General features: G+C 39.6%; 1 protein-coding gene across 1 annotated transcript; it reads right to left on the reverse strand.

Annotated features, from left to right (window-relative positions):
* Positions 1–297: 297 nt before the first annotated feature.
* On the reverse strand, positions 298–20201 carry LOC122667910. The gene is made up of 3 exons (XM_043864392.1): positions 18672–20201; positions 418–3028; positions 298–377 (listed from the first exon to the last, which is right to left on the reverse strand). Exons 1-2 carry the CDS (start codon positions 19951–19953, stop codon positions 492–494), a joined length of 3819 nt encoding a protein of 1272 aa, XP_043720327.1. The 5' UTR covers positions 19954–20201; the 3' UTR covers positions 298–377; positions 418–491.
* Positions 20202–20640: the final 439 nt, after the last annotated feature.

Below are 20640 nucleotides of genomic sequence, written 5' to 3' on the forward strand. Positions count from 1 at the left end.
CCGATAAGGAACTGTTTGGTTTGACCTGGGTTTTATCAGTCAGATTTGCTTGGTTTTATCGGTTCAGCCTAGGTTTTGACACCCCTAGCACAAAAAACCATCTCCCATTTTTTCGGACGCATGGTAAACTTCTAACTCAGCAATAACCTCAATACTCTGGTGAGCCATAATTCTGATTCGGAAACTATAGGTAGGTTTTCGCAGAAAAGAAAATCTAAAAATCCCACGGTAAGCACGTTTCTATCATTCTGAGATCAGTTAATTAGACAAATTATCCACAAGAAGAACAAAAACACATTTAATTTAAACTACAGATGCTCCCAACGGAAACATGGCCTAGAAGGCCTCCCCCCAAGGCTTCTTGTGTTATGTTACAACTTACAACCTCCATCCCATGTCACACCCACAAGCTTTTGCCTTCGCAGGCCGCACGCAGCAACCAACACGGTAGTCCAAGCATGTTTATATTACCCAATCGGCACCAGTTGCCATCAAAGAGGGTGGTAAGGAACATATCCTAACGAGGATTTCGCGTCGGTTACTATGTCGCTGCACCTCATCAGAAGACTTAACATCTGATGGGAGATGTCAATGTTGGTGGCAGAGATTGTGATGGTGGTGGTGGTGGTGGTGACGAAGTTGTGGAGGTTGTTCCTTGTCTCTACTTTGCTATCGTGCAGATGATGGTATTTGGGTAATTGCGCAACTGTACGACTCTCATGCGCATCCAGAATACTACAAGGGGGAAAACGAAGGAGAGGAGGCAGTGGAGAAACGACCTTTTGAAAGTTCTTTCTATTAGTATTAACACCCATTGCAAGAGAAGATGCACCACCATCTGCATTACTACCATTGTTGTTGATGCTACTACTAACCACCAACTGCTCTCCTTTACTACTTTCCTCCCCTCCTAACATGAATTTTACACGTGGGCTCTCCCTTGGAACACCCACGGTTGGCCCTGACTCATCACCATTTGGCTTCTTCAGACACGATTTCAGCTGGACGGAGGGTTGAGGTAGCCGTGGCAGAAAAGCTGCTTGCCTAGGCTCTCCGGCTGAATTAGTCATGGATGGGACCCTGAACTGTAAGGGCTCATCGCCAGTATCTTCTCGCCACCTGACCGAATCAAACGACTCCTGTGCTGGTACTTCCAAATCACGCAAGAAGTACTTCACCTTCACACTCCCAAATAGGGAACTATTCTTTACTGCATGGTTGTATGCTGCATGTGCATGGGACTTGTGCATGAAAACAACGCGGCAAGTCGAAGACTTCCAAAGCACACGGATGGCAGAGTAATCAAGTGACCCAAAGCGAGCGAACCGTGCCTTCAACGCTGGAATGGATGGCAGTGTTGTGTTAGGGGGGAATTTTATAACCAGCATTGTCGGCTCTGCCACCCCCCTCAGGGGCGGCTCCAGTTTCTTCACAGAAACTGGCTTCATTGGCTTTGCTCGCACTACTACACCACCATCTTTAACATCTTTCCGGTCTCGCTGTAAATCAGAAATATTCAAGTTGCCAGCCTTTTTTTCTGTCACCGCCTTCAGGTCCTTCAGTTTCTTCAGCCTCTTTGCAGAAATCTCTTCCTGGCGGTCAGAGGGCCTACGCTTACGGCCGGCTTTTGTGGGATCTTCTGATCTAAACAGCTGCTTAGGTGGCCTTGAATCAGAAGGCTGGTTTCCCTCATCACCAAGAGGAATATCTAGAGCACCAGTACCAGCTGCAGATTTATTGCCTTGCTCAGAAGTATCAGCTTCAGTCGAGGGCAACAGAACCAAACTTTTCTGATAGACAATAGATCGGAACCGCAGGAAAACCTGTCGTACAATAGCAGGGCTGTTCTGTTCTACACCATGGAAGGGATCAAGAGCGAGAGACAAAAGATCATCCACTAATTGTGGGAGATCAACATCTGCATTCTCCATATCAACCACTAATGGAGCGACCACTGAGCTGGAAGGGAAGGTATCGTTGGCCCCATCAACTTTTCTCTGTGAACCCATACCAATGCCAATGGATTTTCCTGCAGATTTTCTCCGTGATTCTCCATCTCTTCCACTTTTCAGATGTTTTGGTTTATAATCCAGGCTTGCCTTTGAACCTGGTTCTTTCTTCCTTTTCTTCTTTCTCTCCCCCATGATAGATTTCTCAAAGTTCAGCTCCTCTCCAGGGCGCTTGCGGATATTTTTGGCCTTCATCCCTGTGTCACTGCCTGTATTTATGATCTTAATTGCAGGATGTTTCACATCAGCGGCTACCAAAGGTATACCACTAGCACCTTGCCACACTTGATCAAGTCCATTGTGATCTTCAGAGGGCTTTGTGATTCTCATCTTTGCTTGTTCAATTACTTCAACTGTATTGCCAACCTTCAATTGCTCCTCACGTTTCACATCAACCATTGCTTCACCTCCCTGCCAAAAATCATGGTGTACTGCACCATGGTGTTCTGACATCCCCCCTGTATTAGATAAATGAACGGGACCCCCCACCACATCTACACTCACTCTTCCTTTCACCTCTTCCAAGCCAGACATATCCTCATCCAGAGGTTGTTTTCCATGTTCTTGAACCTCCTGTGCAGCCTGCAACTGAGAACCAGTCAATTCAGTAACCTGACTTGTGTTCACAGGCGAATCAACTGAGCTTTTAGGAGCCACTACTGGTTTCTTGTCTGCTGCTTGAATCCCCTCTTGCTCAGCTGCTCCTTGACTCGGAGCTGAAATAACCCCACTGATCATTCCTGCTCCTACTTTTCGCTGAGTATGAGGCTTCATTGATTCTCTTTTTTGCAATACAAAGTCCCCAGCTGCTGATGCTGCCACTCCCTCCTTCGAACTCGATGGTACTGATGTACCTACAGGTCCTTGGCTAATGTGATGCGACTTGAGATCATTTGGTCCTTCTCTTCGTTTCAACAAGTATTTGTCTTTCTTTGATTGGTCTTTAACTTTTATAGGCTTTGTCGAGCTCTTCCTCTCACCAAGAGCTTCAGCAATCACCAGAGGGCCACTCAAAGGAGCTGAAACAGTGTTTAAAACCAGATTGAAGAGCAGATAAGAGTGCAAAAAGATAAACATGTTAACAAAAAAATACAATGCCAGTTTCCGAAGAGAAAGAACAAATTGAAAGATTGAAACTACTACAAACCCATATACAACTTATTAATCAAAAGCTTGGGACCGAGGGGGGAAGGGGAATTAATAATACACGGGGGCTATTTATTCCTATTACCATTCCGTTTAACCTTCTTCCTTTTCATGCCAAACAGGATAGATGTAGAGAAACTACTTTAGCGAATAATTATTAATCCCAACCAGCCCACAGACCAAAATCAGCTTACATTCATCGACCTACATTTTAGAAAGCAGACAGAAAACAACTAATCTATGTGGTTTGTGTCTAACATGAATGAAGCAGGCAATTCCATAAGAAACCAGTTAGGTCATATACAACACCATTAACCAAAATCTTCTGTTTTCTTGTCCCGTCTTTCTGACAAGACTTGAGAGAGAGAGAGAGAGAGAGAGAGAGAAGCAAACACAGACTTGCTGTTTATAGAAGTTTTATGTGCATTATTGGAGCAATGCCAGGGTGCATCATATCACAAGATGACTAAAAAGAAGATAAAAGAAGCCAAACACACCTCGTTGGAATTAATTCACAACACTTTTTAAGTGCAGATTTTGATTTTCACCAACACTTATGCAATAAACTGCTGATCACAAAAGCTGAAAGGAAAAGGGCATAATTACAGACATCACTTAATGAGGATAAAAAGATGAAGGGAAGGTCCAAGGAAGAGCATCATAGGACAGATTGAATCAGGGTTGTTATGGATCAAATCATAAAGACAAACTGCATGAAATTGCCAATCCACAACACACACGAGATAGATGATCCCCATATCATAGTAATATGGATTTGACAACCTGATACCAATTTGTGAAACCTTGTAAAGATGTGGTAAAGATATTGACGGTGAAAACATGCTGAAAACCAAATAATTGCTTATGTTAAACTTCACAGACGTGTGATAGTGATTACCCAAAAATCATGCACACACCCCACAGGGTTCAATGCTCTAAGCCATCCTGCACTGTTTCACCTACACTACAAAATAAAAAAAATTTGCCACGATATTTTGACAGAGCAATGCATATCAAAAAGTGATATAATCACTAATGGGGTTAAAAAGAAAGGGCTTGGGAAGATACAAGACACATCAACAACGTACACCAGCACAAAAACAACAGCATAGCCTTATCCCAACTAAATGGATCAGCTACATGGATCCTAGCTCTCAAATCAGCTCTATTCGACATCATAAACGAAAAGGGGCCTAAGCTATGGAAGTCTTTCCTCACCACTTCTCCTAGGGTTATTTTAGGGCTGCCCTGGCTCTTTTAGTGCCTTCCATTTGAATCAAATCACTCCTCCGTAGGAGTCCGTACCGGAGCTTCCCCAAGGTCTCCGTTGAACATGGTCATGCCATCATGCCACCTCAAACGACTTTCTCAAAGCTTATCATGTATCAGAGCTAATCCCAACTAAACTCTAATATGAATGTTCCTTCCATTATCCCTTCTAGTTTTGCCACACATCCATCTCAACATCATCATCTCCACTACACATAGTTTGTCCGTATGACATTTCTCAACTGCCCAACTCTCTGCACAATACATCACAGCCGGTCATATGACAGTTCTATAGAATTTTCCTTTAAGCTTTAAACAGAATACGTTGATCACATAACACTCCAGATGCTCCTCTCCACTTCATCCGTCCTATTTTATTTCTCTAAGCAACATCATCTTCTATATCACCTTCTTTATTTATGGTTGAGTCTAGATACCTAAAATAATCACTTTGTGGGATCTCACTCTCCTAGATATTCACCACCTCATTAATCGTCCTAGTGTTACTAAAGTTACACCACCATATACTCTATTTTTGTTCTACTTATCTTAAGACTTTTTGATTCCAAGGTTTATCTCCGTAACTCCAACTTGGCATTAAACCTTGCTTTTGTCTCATCCACCAAGATAATATCATCAGCAAAAAGCATACACCAAGGAACCTCATCTTGTATGTCTCTAGTTAAATCATCTATGATAAGCGCAAACAAGTAAGGGCTTAAGGCTAACCTTGGTGTAACACAATTGTAATTGGGAATTCACGATGTCGTCCTTCCCTCAGTTCTTACGCTTATCACCACACTATAATGTGTGTTGGGTGGTTAGGCTCTCCCCAAGTATATAACCTTACAATCCATACAAAGCAGCCAGTAGGTAACAATATTGCTCCCTCTTCAAAAAAAAAACAAACGCTCACAATGGCTAAATCATAAGCTATAGAAAAGTCTAAAACTAAGATCCCCTCCTCATTCCTCTCTCCAAAACCATAGCCTCCATGTACGCCTTCATAGTTTCTACGGTCTCTTCCCACATGACCATTCAAGACACCCCCTCTAACAATCTTTTCTCCTTGACTGAAACTTTGCGATAATCGATCCATGTGTTACAAAAATTGTAACCTACTACTTCCATCCAGTCCTATTTGGGGTATTATATTGACAACCTCTTTCTCCAACACAAAGTTGGTGTATATAATTCTATCTCCAAACCTTTTATCATCCACCATATCATTCTTAAGAACTTTATCCACTACTACGCCCACTCCACTTCTATTCTTTTGATCTTCCGTATACTAAAGTTTAAAGTCGTCCAACGCCTTAGCTTTTTTACCCTTCCATCTAGTCTCTTGAGTACATGCAATATTAATCCTTCTTCTCCTCACAACATCTATCAACTCTAAGCTTTTACACGTTAAGGATCCTATGATCTAAGATCCTAAGCTTACGGACTAGTTTCTTTACTCACACTTGTCTACTGTACAAGGATCCATCCTACTTGTCAACTGCATTCGGGTGTTGACGTTGTGTGCCGCTTAAAGGGGTGCCTTAGCATGAGGTTGAGAAGACATAGATAGATACAACATAACCAACTCGTAAAATAAGCGTAAAATAGGATCGATGCAAAAGTGATTGGATGAATATAATACGGTGTCGGCTGCCTACCTAACGCACCAAATATATATAATATAATGGTAGGGGATGGTTCTGGGACGAGTCTCCCAACGGGTCTAGAATCGAAAGCAAAAAGGAACCGGCTAGAACCGGAACCGCTAGGACCTATTTAGCCTGCCTAAATTACTTATTTAGAATTAGTTAATATTTAATAACTATAACTTATATAAGGGCTATAATGTAATTACAAAGAAAAACTAAGTTTGATAACCTTATGCGTGTTTCTGTTCTGTTTCTCACCAAAAATGCTTTTTGGTGTTTTTGGTTGCAGAAACATATTTCTGGGTTGCAAAATGGTGTTTGATAAACCTGTTCCAGGAACGTATCCAGAACACCTTTAGTACTGTAAGAGTGTTTGATAAAACCTATTTCTGCAACAATTTTGTAATGGTTACTATAAATTACAAAAATGCCAGTAATACTATAATCCATATAAAGTCAATGATGTTAGGACATTAAAAATTATAAAAAGCCAATATAAAGTGTATATTAACAAAATGAGACAAGGATGCACTAATAGGTTACTATAAATTACAGAAATGCCAGTAACACTAAAATCCATATAAAGTCAACAATGTTAAGACATTAAAAGTTATTATAAATCCATATAAAATGTATATTAAAAAAAAAAAAAAAAAAGCGACAGAGATGCACAAAAATTTTATAATTTCATCTTCTGTTTATATCCATCTTCGTAAGGTCTTTAAGGATAAGGATATTTACCCAAAAAAAAAAAGTCTTTTAAGGATACCATTATATATTTTTTACTTTTCCGCTGAAATGACCTTGCCACCTTTCTAGTACCGTGACCATGTGTAACTTTCATCATGAATATAACAAGTTGTTCATCAACTCAAATATAACAAGCATCATTCAACCATTTATTCCGAACCATCAAGTCACGTAGGTTGAGGAAAACATGTCTTTCAACCCTAAACTCCATGTAGCAATAATTTGAATGCCCTTTCAATATCTCATTGGCCATAACAGATCTAGGATAAACGCCATCCATACACGATTCTTTAATATTGTATAAATTAATAACAGAGTCCACAATAACTAAAAGGATGATGTCATCGTCACTTGATGAATCATCTGGGTTATCATAGTTGAATGACGTATCTGTAAAAATATGACAGTAATTACTAATGTCATTTCTATTAACCATAATTCGACAACCAGTTCAATCCTATCCTAGAACATAATCAAAATAACATTCAACTTAATACATACCAAATAAGTACCTAAATCAGGAAATAAAAGTTACACTCAAACCAAATACATAACAAATACTAAAAAAAAATATCAAATTGTTTAGACAACATTGTTTAGGAGGACTAGTCAAATGTACTATCAACCCAAATATAACTATTTGAATACGGACAGTATCCACATCTTTCTGTCAGCTCTTACCTCCATAAATGATACTCTCCAACCAAAGTCAGCAATCATCTTCTGAGTTGCACCCACGTACATCTCCGGGGCAATATCCTCTATGCTGTCCAACATAGCCTGACAAGCTTTAATGCTCTAAGGTCCGTCAAAATTCGGATCAGTAGGAGGCACGGTAGGATGCAAAGTAGTGGTAGAAAAACCAGGTACTGAGGAGGATGTGGGAGTGGTACTACCCGCCCGTTCCATTTTCCAGTTAATAAACCTGCTAAAGTCACTCTTAATAGCCTGCACAGCTTTTGAGGTACTCTTCTTCCTACAATCTGTTGGTGTTTTATCAAGACTCCGTTTCTGGCCTTTGGTAGGAGGAGTTATACAGTCTTTAACATCAGTTGGGTCTATTTCATCCAAAGCCACTAGGGATCCATGTGTAGGTATCTCATCATCCAGTTGTTCACCAATGTTGATCGTAGGTGGAACTGTAGGTCTCTGTGGGGTAACTCCTCTTTCTCCATTCCCACTTGTGTTCGAATAGATCTCTTGCAACTCAGGCCACCATGGAAGGCTACTCCTTCGAAATTTGGCCCAAGTTGAGTTTGCCTGAATATTTAAAACCAAATTCATTTAAAAGAAATGTTTTGGCTTAATGGACTAAGGAATTCACTTAATGGAAACGAAAGGAATGTTTTACCTTAATAGCAGATTCCCAAACAGAATCTTCTGCAGTAGCTGTCCTGGAATTTGGGTCCCAACCAAATCCTGTTGTCTCTAGCAGTTTTTTTAAGCTATGATAATCCTTCTGTAATTTGTACATCTTGTTACGGAGTTGGTCCTTTTTAAAAGGATGTTGAAAAACCCGTTCCATTTCAGTTTGGATGTTATTCCAACCTACTTTTGTGAATGTTGTGTTGGTCTTTTGACCATCCCTCACATTCTTAATCATTAGAGAAACAAATTTATCAGTCTCATTCACATTCCACGTAATATTGTTCGAAGCAGGATTTGAGCTGGTTGCCATAATGTCTAACCTAACCATAAATAACATAGTTATACAGTAGATCATCACATGCATCACATTAAACTAAAAAAGAAACCAACTCGAGTACTTTAGAAAAGTAACATAAAGAGAGAAAATCACATTAAAGCATTCAGTCATAACCCAGCCCCTTCATCATTAATCATTGGCTTGTCATCTGCCTTAAATGACAAATCTAAACTTATATCAGACCCTAAGACTCTCCCACAATGCTCAACACACAAAGGAAATAACCCAACCAATTAACACACTTGGCAGCAGCCTTATCCCCTATTGCAGACTCAAAACAGTTTATTTTCAGAAATAAACTTGTAATAAAATATCACAACTCAGGTTAGTCTTCTACCTATTTTCTCCCCTTCTACAATTTTCTATTTATTTTCCAACATCTACCTATTTCCTACCCTGCAGCACTTCTGTTTTCATTCTTATCCAGTTAACTTCTATACATCATATCTTCTTCTTTATTCATCTGTTTACTCAGAAACTTCATATCTAAGATTTATTTGAAGTGGTCTCTTGTCTAGTCAGTTCCATATTCTTCCCTGTTGTTAGGAGATCCATTCTGCAGTTACACCTCCTGGGTCTATAGGCTTAGGAGATCAGATTTGCTGTTACATTCTTTCTTACTTCTACGCTAGACTTATTTATTCTAGATGCAGTATCAAAGAAGAAGAGAAAGATGAGCTGGTCTTGTCCTACTATGGAGTTTCTTTGTCTTAAGAATCTAATACAGTCCTCTCCTCTTCATCTCCAAGCCCAAACAAAATCTTTTTCACAACAAGCACTCACTCCTATATATATAAATATGAAGGTGTAACATGAACTGTACATTGATTGATTTAATCATACCAGGGGAAGATTCAGTACCCCTCCTAATGACTCTTGCTATAAAGTATCTCAGTGATTCTCCAATAGCTCTTCATCAATTGATGGTATATAAATATGAACCCAACTTGTTAATTTTCTATCTTATTCTCTCAATTTCTTAATTAATCCTGCAAGTACTGTAGTTTGTATTGTTTAATAAAGAAATCTCTCTACCAATCTCAAGAAGAAAACATGAAGTTGAAAAGACAAAAAGCTAAACTTGACAACTTTATGTTGGAATGACTACATGACACTACCATTTACACAATATGTAAGTTTCAGACTTGCTAGTTGGGCCCAATTCTGGTAATCCATATATATATAGATATATATACACACACACACATACACCGTAACATGAACAATACATGGACAGGTAATGACAGAGACCTTAAGGATGGGAAACAACAATCATAGGAGTAATGCGTAAGGCAATGAAAGATGTAGGGATAAAAGGGTATTTAATACCAAAGGGATGGTGTGTCTTCACATACTTTAGATCAGTTCACCTTGATGAACAACATTACGATTGGCCTTACCAGTTCAATCCATGGAGATGGCAAGTAAGTAATTAGAAGGGCCCTCTCCTTTTTTTGTGATTTCTTTGGCTTCTTCTACATTTCTGTCTTTTCTTTCTTTTTGGGTTTTTTTTTTCTTCTTCTGACCACCTAATTATGGCAAACTGTCTAACCTTTTACCTTGCCTTACTTTGTTTGGTATACCCACCCAGAAACAGGAGTTATCCTACTAGTGTTTCCCCACTCTGATCTGATAACCAGTCTCCACTCTGATCAAATCAGGGAGATGAACTAACTCATCCTCGAACATAAGGTTTAAGCCCTGTTAAAATTTTCTAGGCCCGCAAATCTCTCTGCCACTCCAGATTCCAGACACCACACCACTTTCCTTCTCTATAATCTTTAAGCAATACCGTAATGATCTTCACAACTAATGCTTCTCTCTTGAATCTGCATTCTGGGGATGTTTAAGCAATACCGTAATAATCTTTAAGCAATACCGTAATGAGGAAGTGCAACAACCAGAAACTACTCAAAAAACTAAGAAATCTCACATGCAGAACCCTAAAATCATTTCCCAAACTCAACATCAAATTCAGAAAATCATAAAGAATATATGAAAATTTTGACATTTATGAAATCTAGGGTTCAATGATGAGAGAAGAACGAAGGGGAAAATGGGTTTTTTGTACAGATTTCGCACAAAGCTTCCTGGCAACCTTCTATGGTCTTCCATTGAAGATTATCAGACCAGCTCAGAGAGAGAGAGAGACAGAGACAGACACAGATTGAGAGAATGAGCGAGTGATATGGGAGGGAGGGTAGCTGGACGATGAACACACAGCAATCTAGGACGATGAACACGCAATGATGAGAGAGCTTGCTGGTTCTTTGTGAAGCTCTTCAGGATGATGACAGTTCACAGTTTGTTTCTCGACTTTGGACCCCTTGTTTTTTCTTTTTTTTTTTTAATCGGGAATCACTTTCATTCAATTGGTACAAGATTTGTAAAAACAAGTAAAACTTGTTTCTACAAATCTGTTACATGATGCATAAATGATCATAAATTTTGATTTATGGTACCAAAAACACATGAAACAAAACAGGTTTATCAATTGGTTTTTTGGATGTTTTTGTGTGCTGGGAACACAAATAGCACAAAAACACTAGAAACGTAAGGTTATCAAATGATACCTAAGGGTTATCATTATTTTGGGCTTAATTGAGTTTTTTAATTCTTGAGAATTGATGTTTGATTATTTTATGTTTCGGAATATATTCAATTATTTATCTGTTTTGAAAATTTATTTGTATAATTAGGAATTTTGTACATATTTGATTGGTTAAGGAACAAAAACCGCAACCGGACCGTCTCATTATTAAACGGGACTGAATCCTATTTTTGGGAGCATTTAATAAACTGAGCAATTCTGGGATTGAACCCCTTAGGACTGAAACCGGTAAGAAACTATCCCAATTACCCTGAACCATCCCATTTGACACCCTTAGTCAAGACTCCATACATGTAACTCAAGAAACAACTAGATACAACAAACAAGGAAGCAATTAATGGTTACCGGAGGATCTCCACCAGCCTGAGCCGAAAAATCTTACCACAATAGAGACAAGGGTAACCGGCAGATCTAGCTAGATTGTGCTGAAAGAATCTTACGGTCTTACCACAGCGATGTAGCTGAACACTCTAGGAAAACACAGTGCACAATAGAGCTACGACTGTCACCCTGCCGCAGCTCTGGCCTCTGGCCCTTGTGCCGCTAGGAAAGAGGGGTTGTGGGTGTACGGATGGGGATGGGGATGGGGAGAGTGCGTGGGGGATGGGGGTGGGATGAGGGAGCTTATGACGAGAGCCTATGTTGGGGGTAGTAGGGACTGGGGAGAGTCAGTGTTGGGCATTTGGGAGTGAAGAGCTCAAAATCCAACCATTGCAACTTTTTTTCCCAACCATTGCACTTTCGGTAATGGAGTATGAGGGAGAGCGTAGAGAGAGGGTCAGGGTGGGGGGAGAGTCGGGAATGGGGAGGGAGGTAGAGAGATTTATGGAAGAGTACGCACCAAAATTAATTTAGAAAGAAAATATAAAAAGATCATGCATGCACTAGGAATTTGAAGCTCAATTTAGAAATTGAAGGAGTGAGTAGTATTACACTTGAGTTGATCAAAATTGAGACGTCGATAAATAGAAGCAATATTTGACATGAAAGATTACAAGAGGGCTGATCGGTTTATAGAGAGAAAAGTTGTGAGATGCTTTTGTTCTTTTATGTTTTTATTCACTTTCTTCTTGAAATGGGAAAATACTAGAGAGTAGAGACAGAAGCAAGATCGGAAGGAAGATGGGCAACGGAGTGGAGACTGGGTTAAGAAAAGCCATGAAAGTTCAGGAAGGGAGGGCTATGATATCGATGGAGGGGGGATGATGGTTAGCAGAGGGAGGGGAGTGACTCTCGGTGATGTAGTTCGGCTGCCTAGAACCAGCCACAAGTGTATGGATTCTTCCCTACACCAGCACCAGAGTAGGAGTAGATAGGTGTAGGGATCCCCCCTACACCAGCACCAAAATCGTGGGACCAGTTTAGGGTTATTTGAATGTTTTCAGTCTTTTATTTGAGTTCTAGTTGGATTTGTAATCCTAATTGGGATTTAGTTTTGAATCCTAGTTTTAGTTTGAGTCCTAGTTTAAGTTTGTTTTCTTTTTAGCTAAGAGGCTATAAATATGTAAGAGCTCTTGAGGGCCCCCACGATTGAATGAATACAGCTTATAGCATTGTTGAACCCTGAGCCACCTATTCTATTCCCCTTCCCCTTCAACTATTCCCTTCTTCCCAACCAGCCCTACATTAAGTGGTATCAGAGCCGAAGGATCCATCTCCTTCCCTTTCAACTATTCCCTTCTCCCAACCGGCCCTACATTACTCGGTGGTGGTGTTCCTTCGTCAGTTGCCTTCTGCAAAGAAGAAGAGTATATTCGATTAATGAACACGTGTGTCCCACTCCATTATGTGATTTAAAAAAAAAACAATGGCAGTTTAGGAAGAGAAGGTAGCTTGTGGTGGCTTTGCCACATGTCAGCTAACCACCATATGTGGAGAGTAATTACTCTCCGCGTACGCGCAAACTGATTTGGACTCGGATCAGGTAGGGTATACCACAGCTGAAAGGCAAAGCATTAATGCCATACCAGGCTGAAAGACCTACATTAGAAAAGCAAATTGTAAAAATACTGGCAGCACCTATGGCTCTAGGTAGATACATCCTACCATCTATATACAACTATGGAAAAAACCCCAAGAAAGATATGCTTTCAGAACACCTTCTCCCCTATTGTTTTGGCCCCAACGCTGAATATTCTTTTCTGAAGGGCATTTTCAAGAATTCAATAAATAGCGACATTAACTGAATCCGTTTCTTCTTAGCATTCCTCTTAACATCTTGTCTAATTGTTGGAGAACTCTCATTTTGCTAGGTTTTGGTTCTTCGCAAAAGCCTCTCAAGGATGTGTCCGAAAGTACTTCCCCTTTGATACCTCCTTCAGACTTCTAATCTCTGTAATAGTCTGTGTATATAAACCTCTCACCCTTGATGCTTTGGCGCAAACTCACAAAGCTTCGCCTCGCCTTACTTTCCTTGTTCGCATTAGTATAGCAAGGCCATTGTTGGGACACAAGGCGAGGACGCCAATAGTCATCATATTATGCTTAATCAATATGAGCATTGCTTCAAGGTTGCTCCCAACTTTGTGGGTAACATTTTTAGCTGCCCTCTATCAAACCCAGAGGTCTGGAAGTGAGATAAAAGTTCCCTATGCCCATGCATAGTGATGGCGTCATGATGCACTACCCCCCCCTCCTCTTCCCCAACATCTCTTTTTCCCCTTTTCCCAAAAGGCTCCAACATCTCTTTCTTCTCCCCCGCCCCAATCTAATGTTTTTCTTTCTTCCCCGTTAAATATGTGTCTTATTTATTTTGAAAGTCAATTTTGAGTCAATTACATTATAACCATTGGGAGTAATATTAAGCCCCTTTGGGAGTTGAGTAAATCCTCTTTTGTTGGATTGAGTGAGTCTCACCACCCTCCTCTCCCTCTCGATTTTTCTCACACATCATATAAGAAATTTCATCAATTTCGGCAAACGAGTAACCAAAGTGTGAATGATTGTACCAAATAATTCTTCAAATATTTATGCCAACTTGATTACATAAGGTGACGATCAATTGGTAGCAAGATATGTTGGTGGTTTAAAGCTTTCTATTCAAGATGAAATTGCTTTACACCACTTGAACACCTTTGATGAAACACACCAATTGGCTATAAAGGATGAAGAAAAATTGAAAAGAAATTCCCTTAGACGGTTTGACAAGGTTCTAGTGGGACTCTAAAAGACAAAAAGGATTTTTATGAGACCTATGGAAGGTTGAAACCAAAAGGTGGTTATTGTTCTCTAAGAAGTTTAATTGGTCAAATGATTTTATTTTTACATAAGACTTTTTGTATTAGGTAGAACACAACCAACTTTCCAACAAATCCAAGATTGCCTAAATCTGATTTATATTGACGGAATTATGTTCTGGTCAAACCTTATTGGATGTGCACAAATATTGTCAAAATCACTCTGAATGAAAATATTTTTTATATATCAAAACAAATGAATATTTTACCGCTCTTTTGGTTTTTAGCAATGTTTACCATATTAAGATTTATGGAGTTTTTAAATTTGAGAAAAACCATACCATTAGAAAGTTAAAATTTCACCTACCGCCTAAAATCAAATTTTTGTTCTTGAACTGTGGGGTTGACTTTTTATCTTTTTGGAATTTGATTTTTTAACTATTTTTATTGGATTCAAATATGGGGGTATTAGCTTGTTTATGAATAATATCTTAAAGTCATTCACTTAAATGATATTTAACATAAATAAAGGCCAAACCTGGTTCAATACCACTAAGGCGACAATCGCCTAGCCACCAAAAAATCCGCATGGACAACTAGACAACACCTAAACAACTATGGTAATCTCATAGCCTACTTAAATGAAAAACTTAATAAGGCCAACAAACTTTATTCTGCTTTTGATCTTGAATTCTATGTTGTTGTGCATGCGTCGAGATTTTGGGATAATTATTTGATTCACAAAGAGTTTGTCTTGTATACAAATCATGAGGTTTTTAAATTTTTGAATGCCCAAAAGAAACTCAATTCAAGATATGCCAAATAGATTTCTTTACCTTCAAGAATTTATTTTTGTAATCCATCGCAAACCTGGCTCAATGAATAAAGTATGTGATGCTCTTAGACATAAGCTTTGTCTTCTCAAGACATCGTCTAATGAAATTATTGGGTTTGAAGTTCTACCGGAAAATTGGCCAACCAATATTTTGGAAAAATATGGGAAGCATGCCACTAAAAATGGAAACAATGATGATTTTGCAATAATAGATGGCTACTTATTCAAAAGAAATCACCTTTGTCTAGTTGAATGGACCCTAAGACTTCAAGTCCTCTTCAAACTACATGGTGGTAGCTTAAGAAGTCATTTAGGAATGGACAAAACCATATCAATCGTAAAAGAGCAATATTTTGGAGCAAAATTAAATCAGGATGTGGAAAGGATTGGTAAACTGCATGGTTTGCCAAAGGGGTAAAGGAAGAGTTCAAAATCATGGACTTTTCCAACCCTTGTCTATACCGGCCTATCCTTGGGAAGATACATGGACTTTGCCTTTGAACTCTCAAGAACACAAAGGATATGATTTTATTTTTTAGTGGTAGATCAATTTTCAAAATGAAACATTTCATTCTTTACAAAAATACTACCAATGCCTCAATATTGCCGTTTATTTTTTCAAAGAACATTGTTAAGACTACATGGCGTCCCAAAAACAATTAATTCAGACCGTGACACTCGGCTTGTGAGTACTTTTTGGCTTACTTTGTGGAGGCTAATAATGGGTATCAAACTCCAATTTTCAAGTGCCAATCATCCACAAATAGATGATCAAACCGAGGTCATGAATATCATCACTTTGTGATTTTCTTCATTGTCATGCGTGTGATCATCCACGCCAATGGGATTTTATTTTGCCACAAGCAGAGTTCTCCTACAATAGCACAAGTGTTGGTCCACTCAAGTGCCGATTAGAGATTGTGTATGAGAATCCAAACCATATCTTAGACTGCATTCCAATTCCAAAATCAAGCAAGAGTAGCATGGAAGCAGAAGAACTTACAAATCACATTCGGGAGATCCAAAAGCATGAGCCCAACTCCAAAGAGCTAATGAACGTTACAAAGAAGCCAATGATGCCCACCAACATGTGGAATTTGAAAAGGGTGACTTAATTATAATCAAGGTACTAAAACTCGGGTCTCGGTACCAACTCGGCTCTTGGAAAAACCGAGACGAGTCAAGATCTCGCAGTTGGTGCATTTTTTTTTTCCAACTTGAAGCCTCAACTTTGGGTCAACCCGAGATATGTCGAGTTTTGTCGAGTTAGGTAAGGTATTTAAGTGGTAGGTGGGTTAAAAAAATGGGTCGAAACTGAGTTCCTAACCAAGATCTCACCGAGATCTTGCCGAGATATTGCACTTTTGAGACTCACAGGCAGTCTCGGCTCAGCTTTTCCAAAAACCGAGAAACTCGACGAGATCTCGTGAGTTCTCGAACTATGATTATAATATACTTGCGAAAAGAAAGATTTCTTAGTGGCACCTACAACGAGCTCTAAGTACAAGAAGATTGGTCTACGTTGCATTCTCAAGAAAATTGGACAAAATGCTTATCATGCTGAGTTGCCTGAAGGCATAAATATTAGCCCCGTCTTCAACATCTCCAACCTCTAGCCCTATTATGATGATCGATGACCCAAATACTCCAATAACAAACTCGAGGGCGAGTTCTTTCAAAGTGTAGGAAAATGATGGTATCATGATACACTACCCCTCTTCCCAACATCTCATTTTCCCCCTTTCCCAAGAGCCTCCAACAGTTCTCTCCCCCCCCCATCTAACATCTTTTTCTTCCCCTTTAAATGTCTTTTTATTTTGAAAATCAGGTTTGAGTTGATTACATTGTAACCATTGGAAGTGCTATTAAGCCCCTTCAGAATTGAGTGAGTTCTCTTTTGTTGGGTTGAGTGAGTCCCCGAGTTATCCATCTATCCTTGTACTCTTCTTTCTGGTTAGTGAAATTCTTCCAATTTCTTTCTTCTATTTCTATTTTATTTACCTATGAGCTTGGCCTACATCACATAGGTAAACAAAGCAACAAAAAAGAGTTCATTGTTGGTTGCACGATTAACCAAATCAAACTGCAACAATTTGAATGGCAAAATCATAAATTTTGTAAAGAAGAATCCAAAATCGTGATTCACAAACATACACAAAGAACAAATCCAGCCAGATATTAATCATTCCAAATTTTCAATAGAGAAGTTTAAAATTTAACAAACCCATCCACCCCCCCTAAAAAAAATGGCACAAAGCAACCACCGCCCTCAGGGTGGGAATTCATATACTTGGCATACCAGCACCTCTTTCACAGCTTCTCCTGAGTAATATTATTATTATCATACCCTCTCTCCTTCAAATGCCTCCAAGGACAGGACAAAAACATCATACATGGATATAAGAAGTGTAGAGGTAACCATACGGGAATCAGAAAGTAATGGTTTTAAGAAGGGAAAAAATGCTCAGATATTTAAAATAAAGGTTCAATTTAAATCCATCATCCAACCAATATAAGCAATCCAAAGAAATCACCAGATTAAAGCTTGATGCTCAAAGATGATCAACATCCACAGGTACTTTCATGTTAAGTAAAATATTGTCAGTTCTAACCTAGTAAGATTTTGAAATGCGGGAAGTGTGCTAGTTTGAAAGAGAAATCAGCCAAATTTCCCCGTCTGAGGCAAACATTCAGTGCCCACAGGAAAGAAGGAGCAGCCAATAGAGTGAGATTACAAAGAGAAATGTAATGACTTGACCCAAGCAAAAGCATGTTGACAGTATGATAGGAAAAAAAATGTAGAAGAAATCCATGACACAGAAACAAAGTTCTAAATGGTGGTGATGGACGGGCTAAGCAGGTACAGAACAAGTTCCTATTACTATTGCAAATTCTGACGGCATATTCAAGCATAGGCAAAAAAAGTATATCTCAAAAGAATAATGAAGAAAAATGACTCATGGAGGTGAACACCAAAAATGGAAATCAGAAATAGACTTCATATGTTATAACAAGTGAAACTAAAATACTCAGTTATCTTACATAATGTAACAATCTAGAGACAGGCTACTAATTTTGAGAATGTCATACATAGAAAGGGTTGTTGACCTCCATTGAATAAACATAGAGCAGAAATTTCCAAACTGAAAGAGCTATTCTACTAATGACAAATTGCTTAACATGGCTCACTCTCTTCCAATATATTGGGCAAGTTTGAACATTAAATATCCAGTACATACAAATATATTGAACTTTAACCCAAGGTTAAAAGAAGACATTACGTCATGCCCCAATAACAGGGGGCATATCAATGTTCCATGTGCAGTCTGAAAAAATAACAACTTAACATTTGAACATAAACGGTAAACTAAAAACAACTCTAACTAGAAATGTGCAAAATGATCAAATTCAGGTCATGAATCATGAGTCCAAGTTTTTTTTTTTTAAATGAACTAAAAAAGAATAGATATTCAAGCAAACAAAACTTGCATATACTAATAGATAATACTAACTAATACCTCGAGATGGAATTTTCTCAGGTTGATATAATACCCCCATTGAATCACGAGACCGTGTTGTTTGTACTCCAAATGCCTGAGCATAAGTTTCATCGTACTCCTCAAACACTGCCTTCCGGTAAGCTAGAATAGTGGCATTATCCTTAATCCGATCAATGCCCTTATGCTCATCACTCCGAGGTGTCAATGCCATTTGTAGAACCAAAGAAAGCATCTCAGCTGGGTGGAAGCTATCTCTTGCCATTTCAATTTGCTTCACTGAATAAACTCCACCAGGCTCATATCCGCCTACATCAACAGAAAAATACTCCTGAACATTTGCAGGCCGGAAATTAAACGGGTTCCAACAGAGGCAGGCCAAACCAAGAGCCCGTCTCCGGCTGGCCTCATCAACAGCCTCTTCAACAGCTTTCAAGAAATTCCGAGAGTTTATCTGCCGCGATTTCTCTGCATAATGAGGATCAAATGGAATAAGCTCTGCTGGGTCGAACCAACCATAACTGCTGTCACCAAAGAAAGCAACCAAAACATGACCCTCCCTCTTCGTCCGACGGACAGAAGGAGATGCGAATGCTACACTGAAAATGTGCCCAGGCCACCACGGATGAGACTTGACCTTTCCCCACACCATGTCCCCTATTTTGAATCCATATTTCAAGGCGCTAGCTGTTTCTGCGCCCAGTGCCTCTGGCAACTCATGGACGGCATTCTCATCGAGCTTAGAGTATAAAGAATCAAAATCAGAGCCAGCCCGTTTAAAGGTGGCTTCTACATCTCTCCTCGTTACCCCGGAAGAACTACCAGGTATCATCACTTCCAAGCTCGTTGTCGCATGCTCCGTTCCCGTGTCTTGAACGGCAAGAGCAGGGCTTTCCCTGCTCGATGGCAAGTCATCAGTTCGAAAAACGGAAACCCTAGACTCCGAATCGACATCCATCAATACACTAACTTCTTCGCATCTCACCTTCTCTGTCTCTACATGTTCAGCTAAAGAAACAACATGTGTACCATTTGAATTTAAATCCTCCACCTCCCGCCCATCTGGAAACCTGGCTACAGGTTTGGCGTCCATTTCTCCACCAACGTTCTCAGGGAGAACCCTAGAATCCTCCGACCCAGCAGCCGTCATCGTCAAACACTCGGTTCCATCAATTCGAGCAGCGTAGCAATGCTCACCAGGCGTAGCTCCAGAAACCCTAATTACATCGGGATGTTCCACCCCGTAGCGAGGCAAATCAGCAGCTATATCAGACTTTCTATCTAATTCGCACTCGCTGTTCATCACAGATATAATGGCAAGCGAGCAAACGAAATGACATGGAAAACCAAAAATCCTTAGCTTCGATTACGAATCAGAAATGGTTGCAAAACAGAAGCCATACCTCTTAAGCTGCAGGTCCCCAAATGAAATGCAATAGAGAAAAGCAACTCATTCTCACCATTCCCAGACAGAAAACAACTCTCCTTTGAAAACATAAAATAAACCAACGGATTCGATGATCCAATTTCTAAACCCTAGGGAGGTACAGAAGATAGTGTGTGAGAAAGAGACCGCGAGAGGGTTCGTGTTTTCTCTTCTGCCTTCCTGCTTTTCCCCCGTCTTTTAGCCATGAGGTTTGGGTCTAGTGGGTGTGGACCGTGTGGTTCGCCATTTCTCACTAAAGTGTGAAAATTTGTGGGGCCAATGGTGTCAATTTAAAACCGAAAGCAAAATCCGCCATTTTTTTTTTTCTTTTGGTAAACATGTCTTTGTTGAATAGAAGACATGCAAAAGCTCATGGAGGAAGTGAGGCACACAACTCACTCATCCATGGAGTGGATAGGGGCCATTTAGTCGTGCATGTTACCGACAAAGCCCTCATTGCCAAGGAGTCAGCAAAGCTATTAATCTCCCGTGAAATACAAACAAAATTATAAGAAACAAAGGATGAACAAAGGTGGATAATGTCATCCACTAAAGCCCGAATGA

This window comes from Telopea speciosissima, chromosome 7 (assembly GCF_018873765.1).
Source record: "Telopea speciosissima isolate NSW1024214 ecotype Mountain lineage chromosome 7, Tspe_v1, whole genome shotgun sequence".
Taxonomy (NCBI): domain Eukaryota; kingdom Viridiplantae; phylum Streptophyta; class Magnoliopsida; order Proteales; family Proteaceae; genus Telopea; species Telopea speciosissima.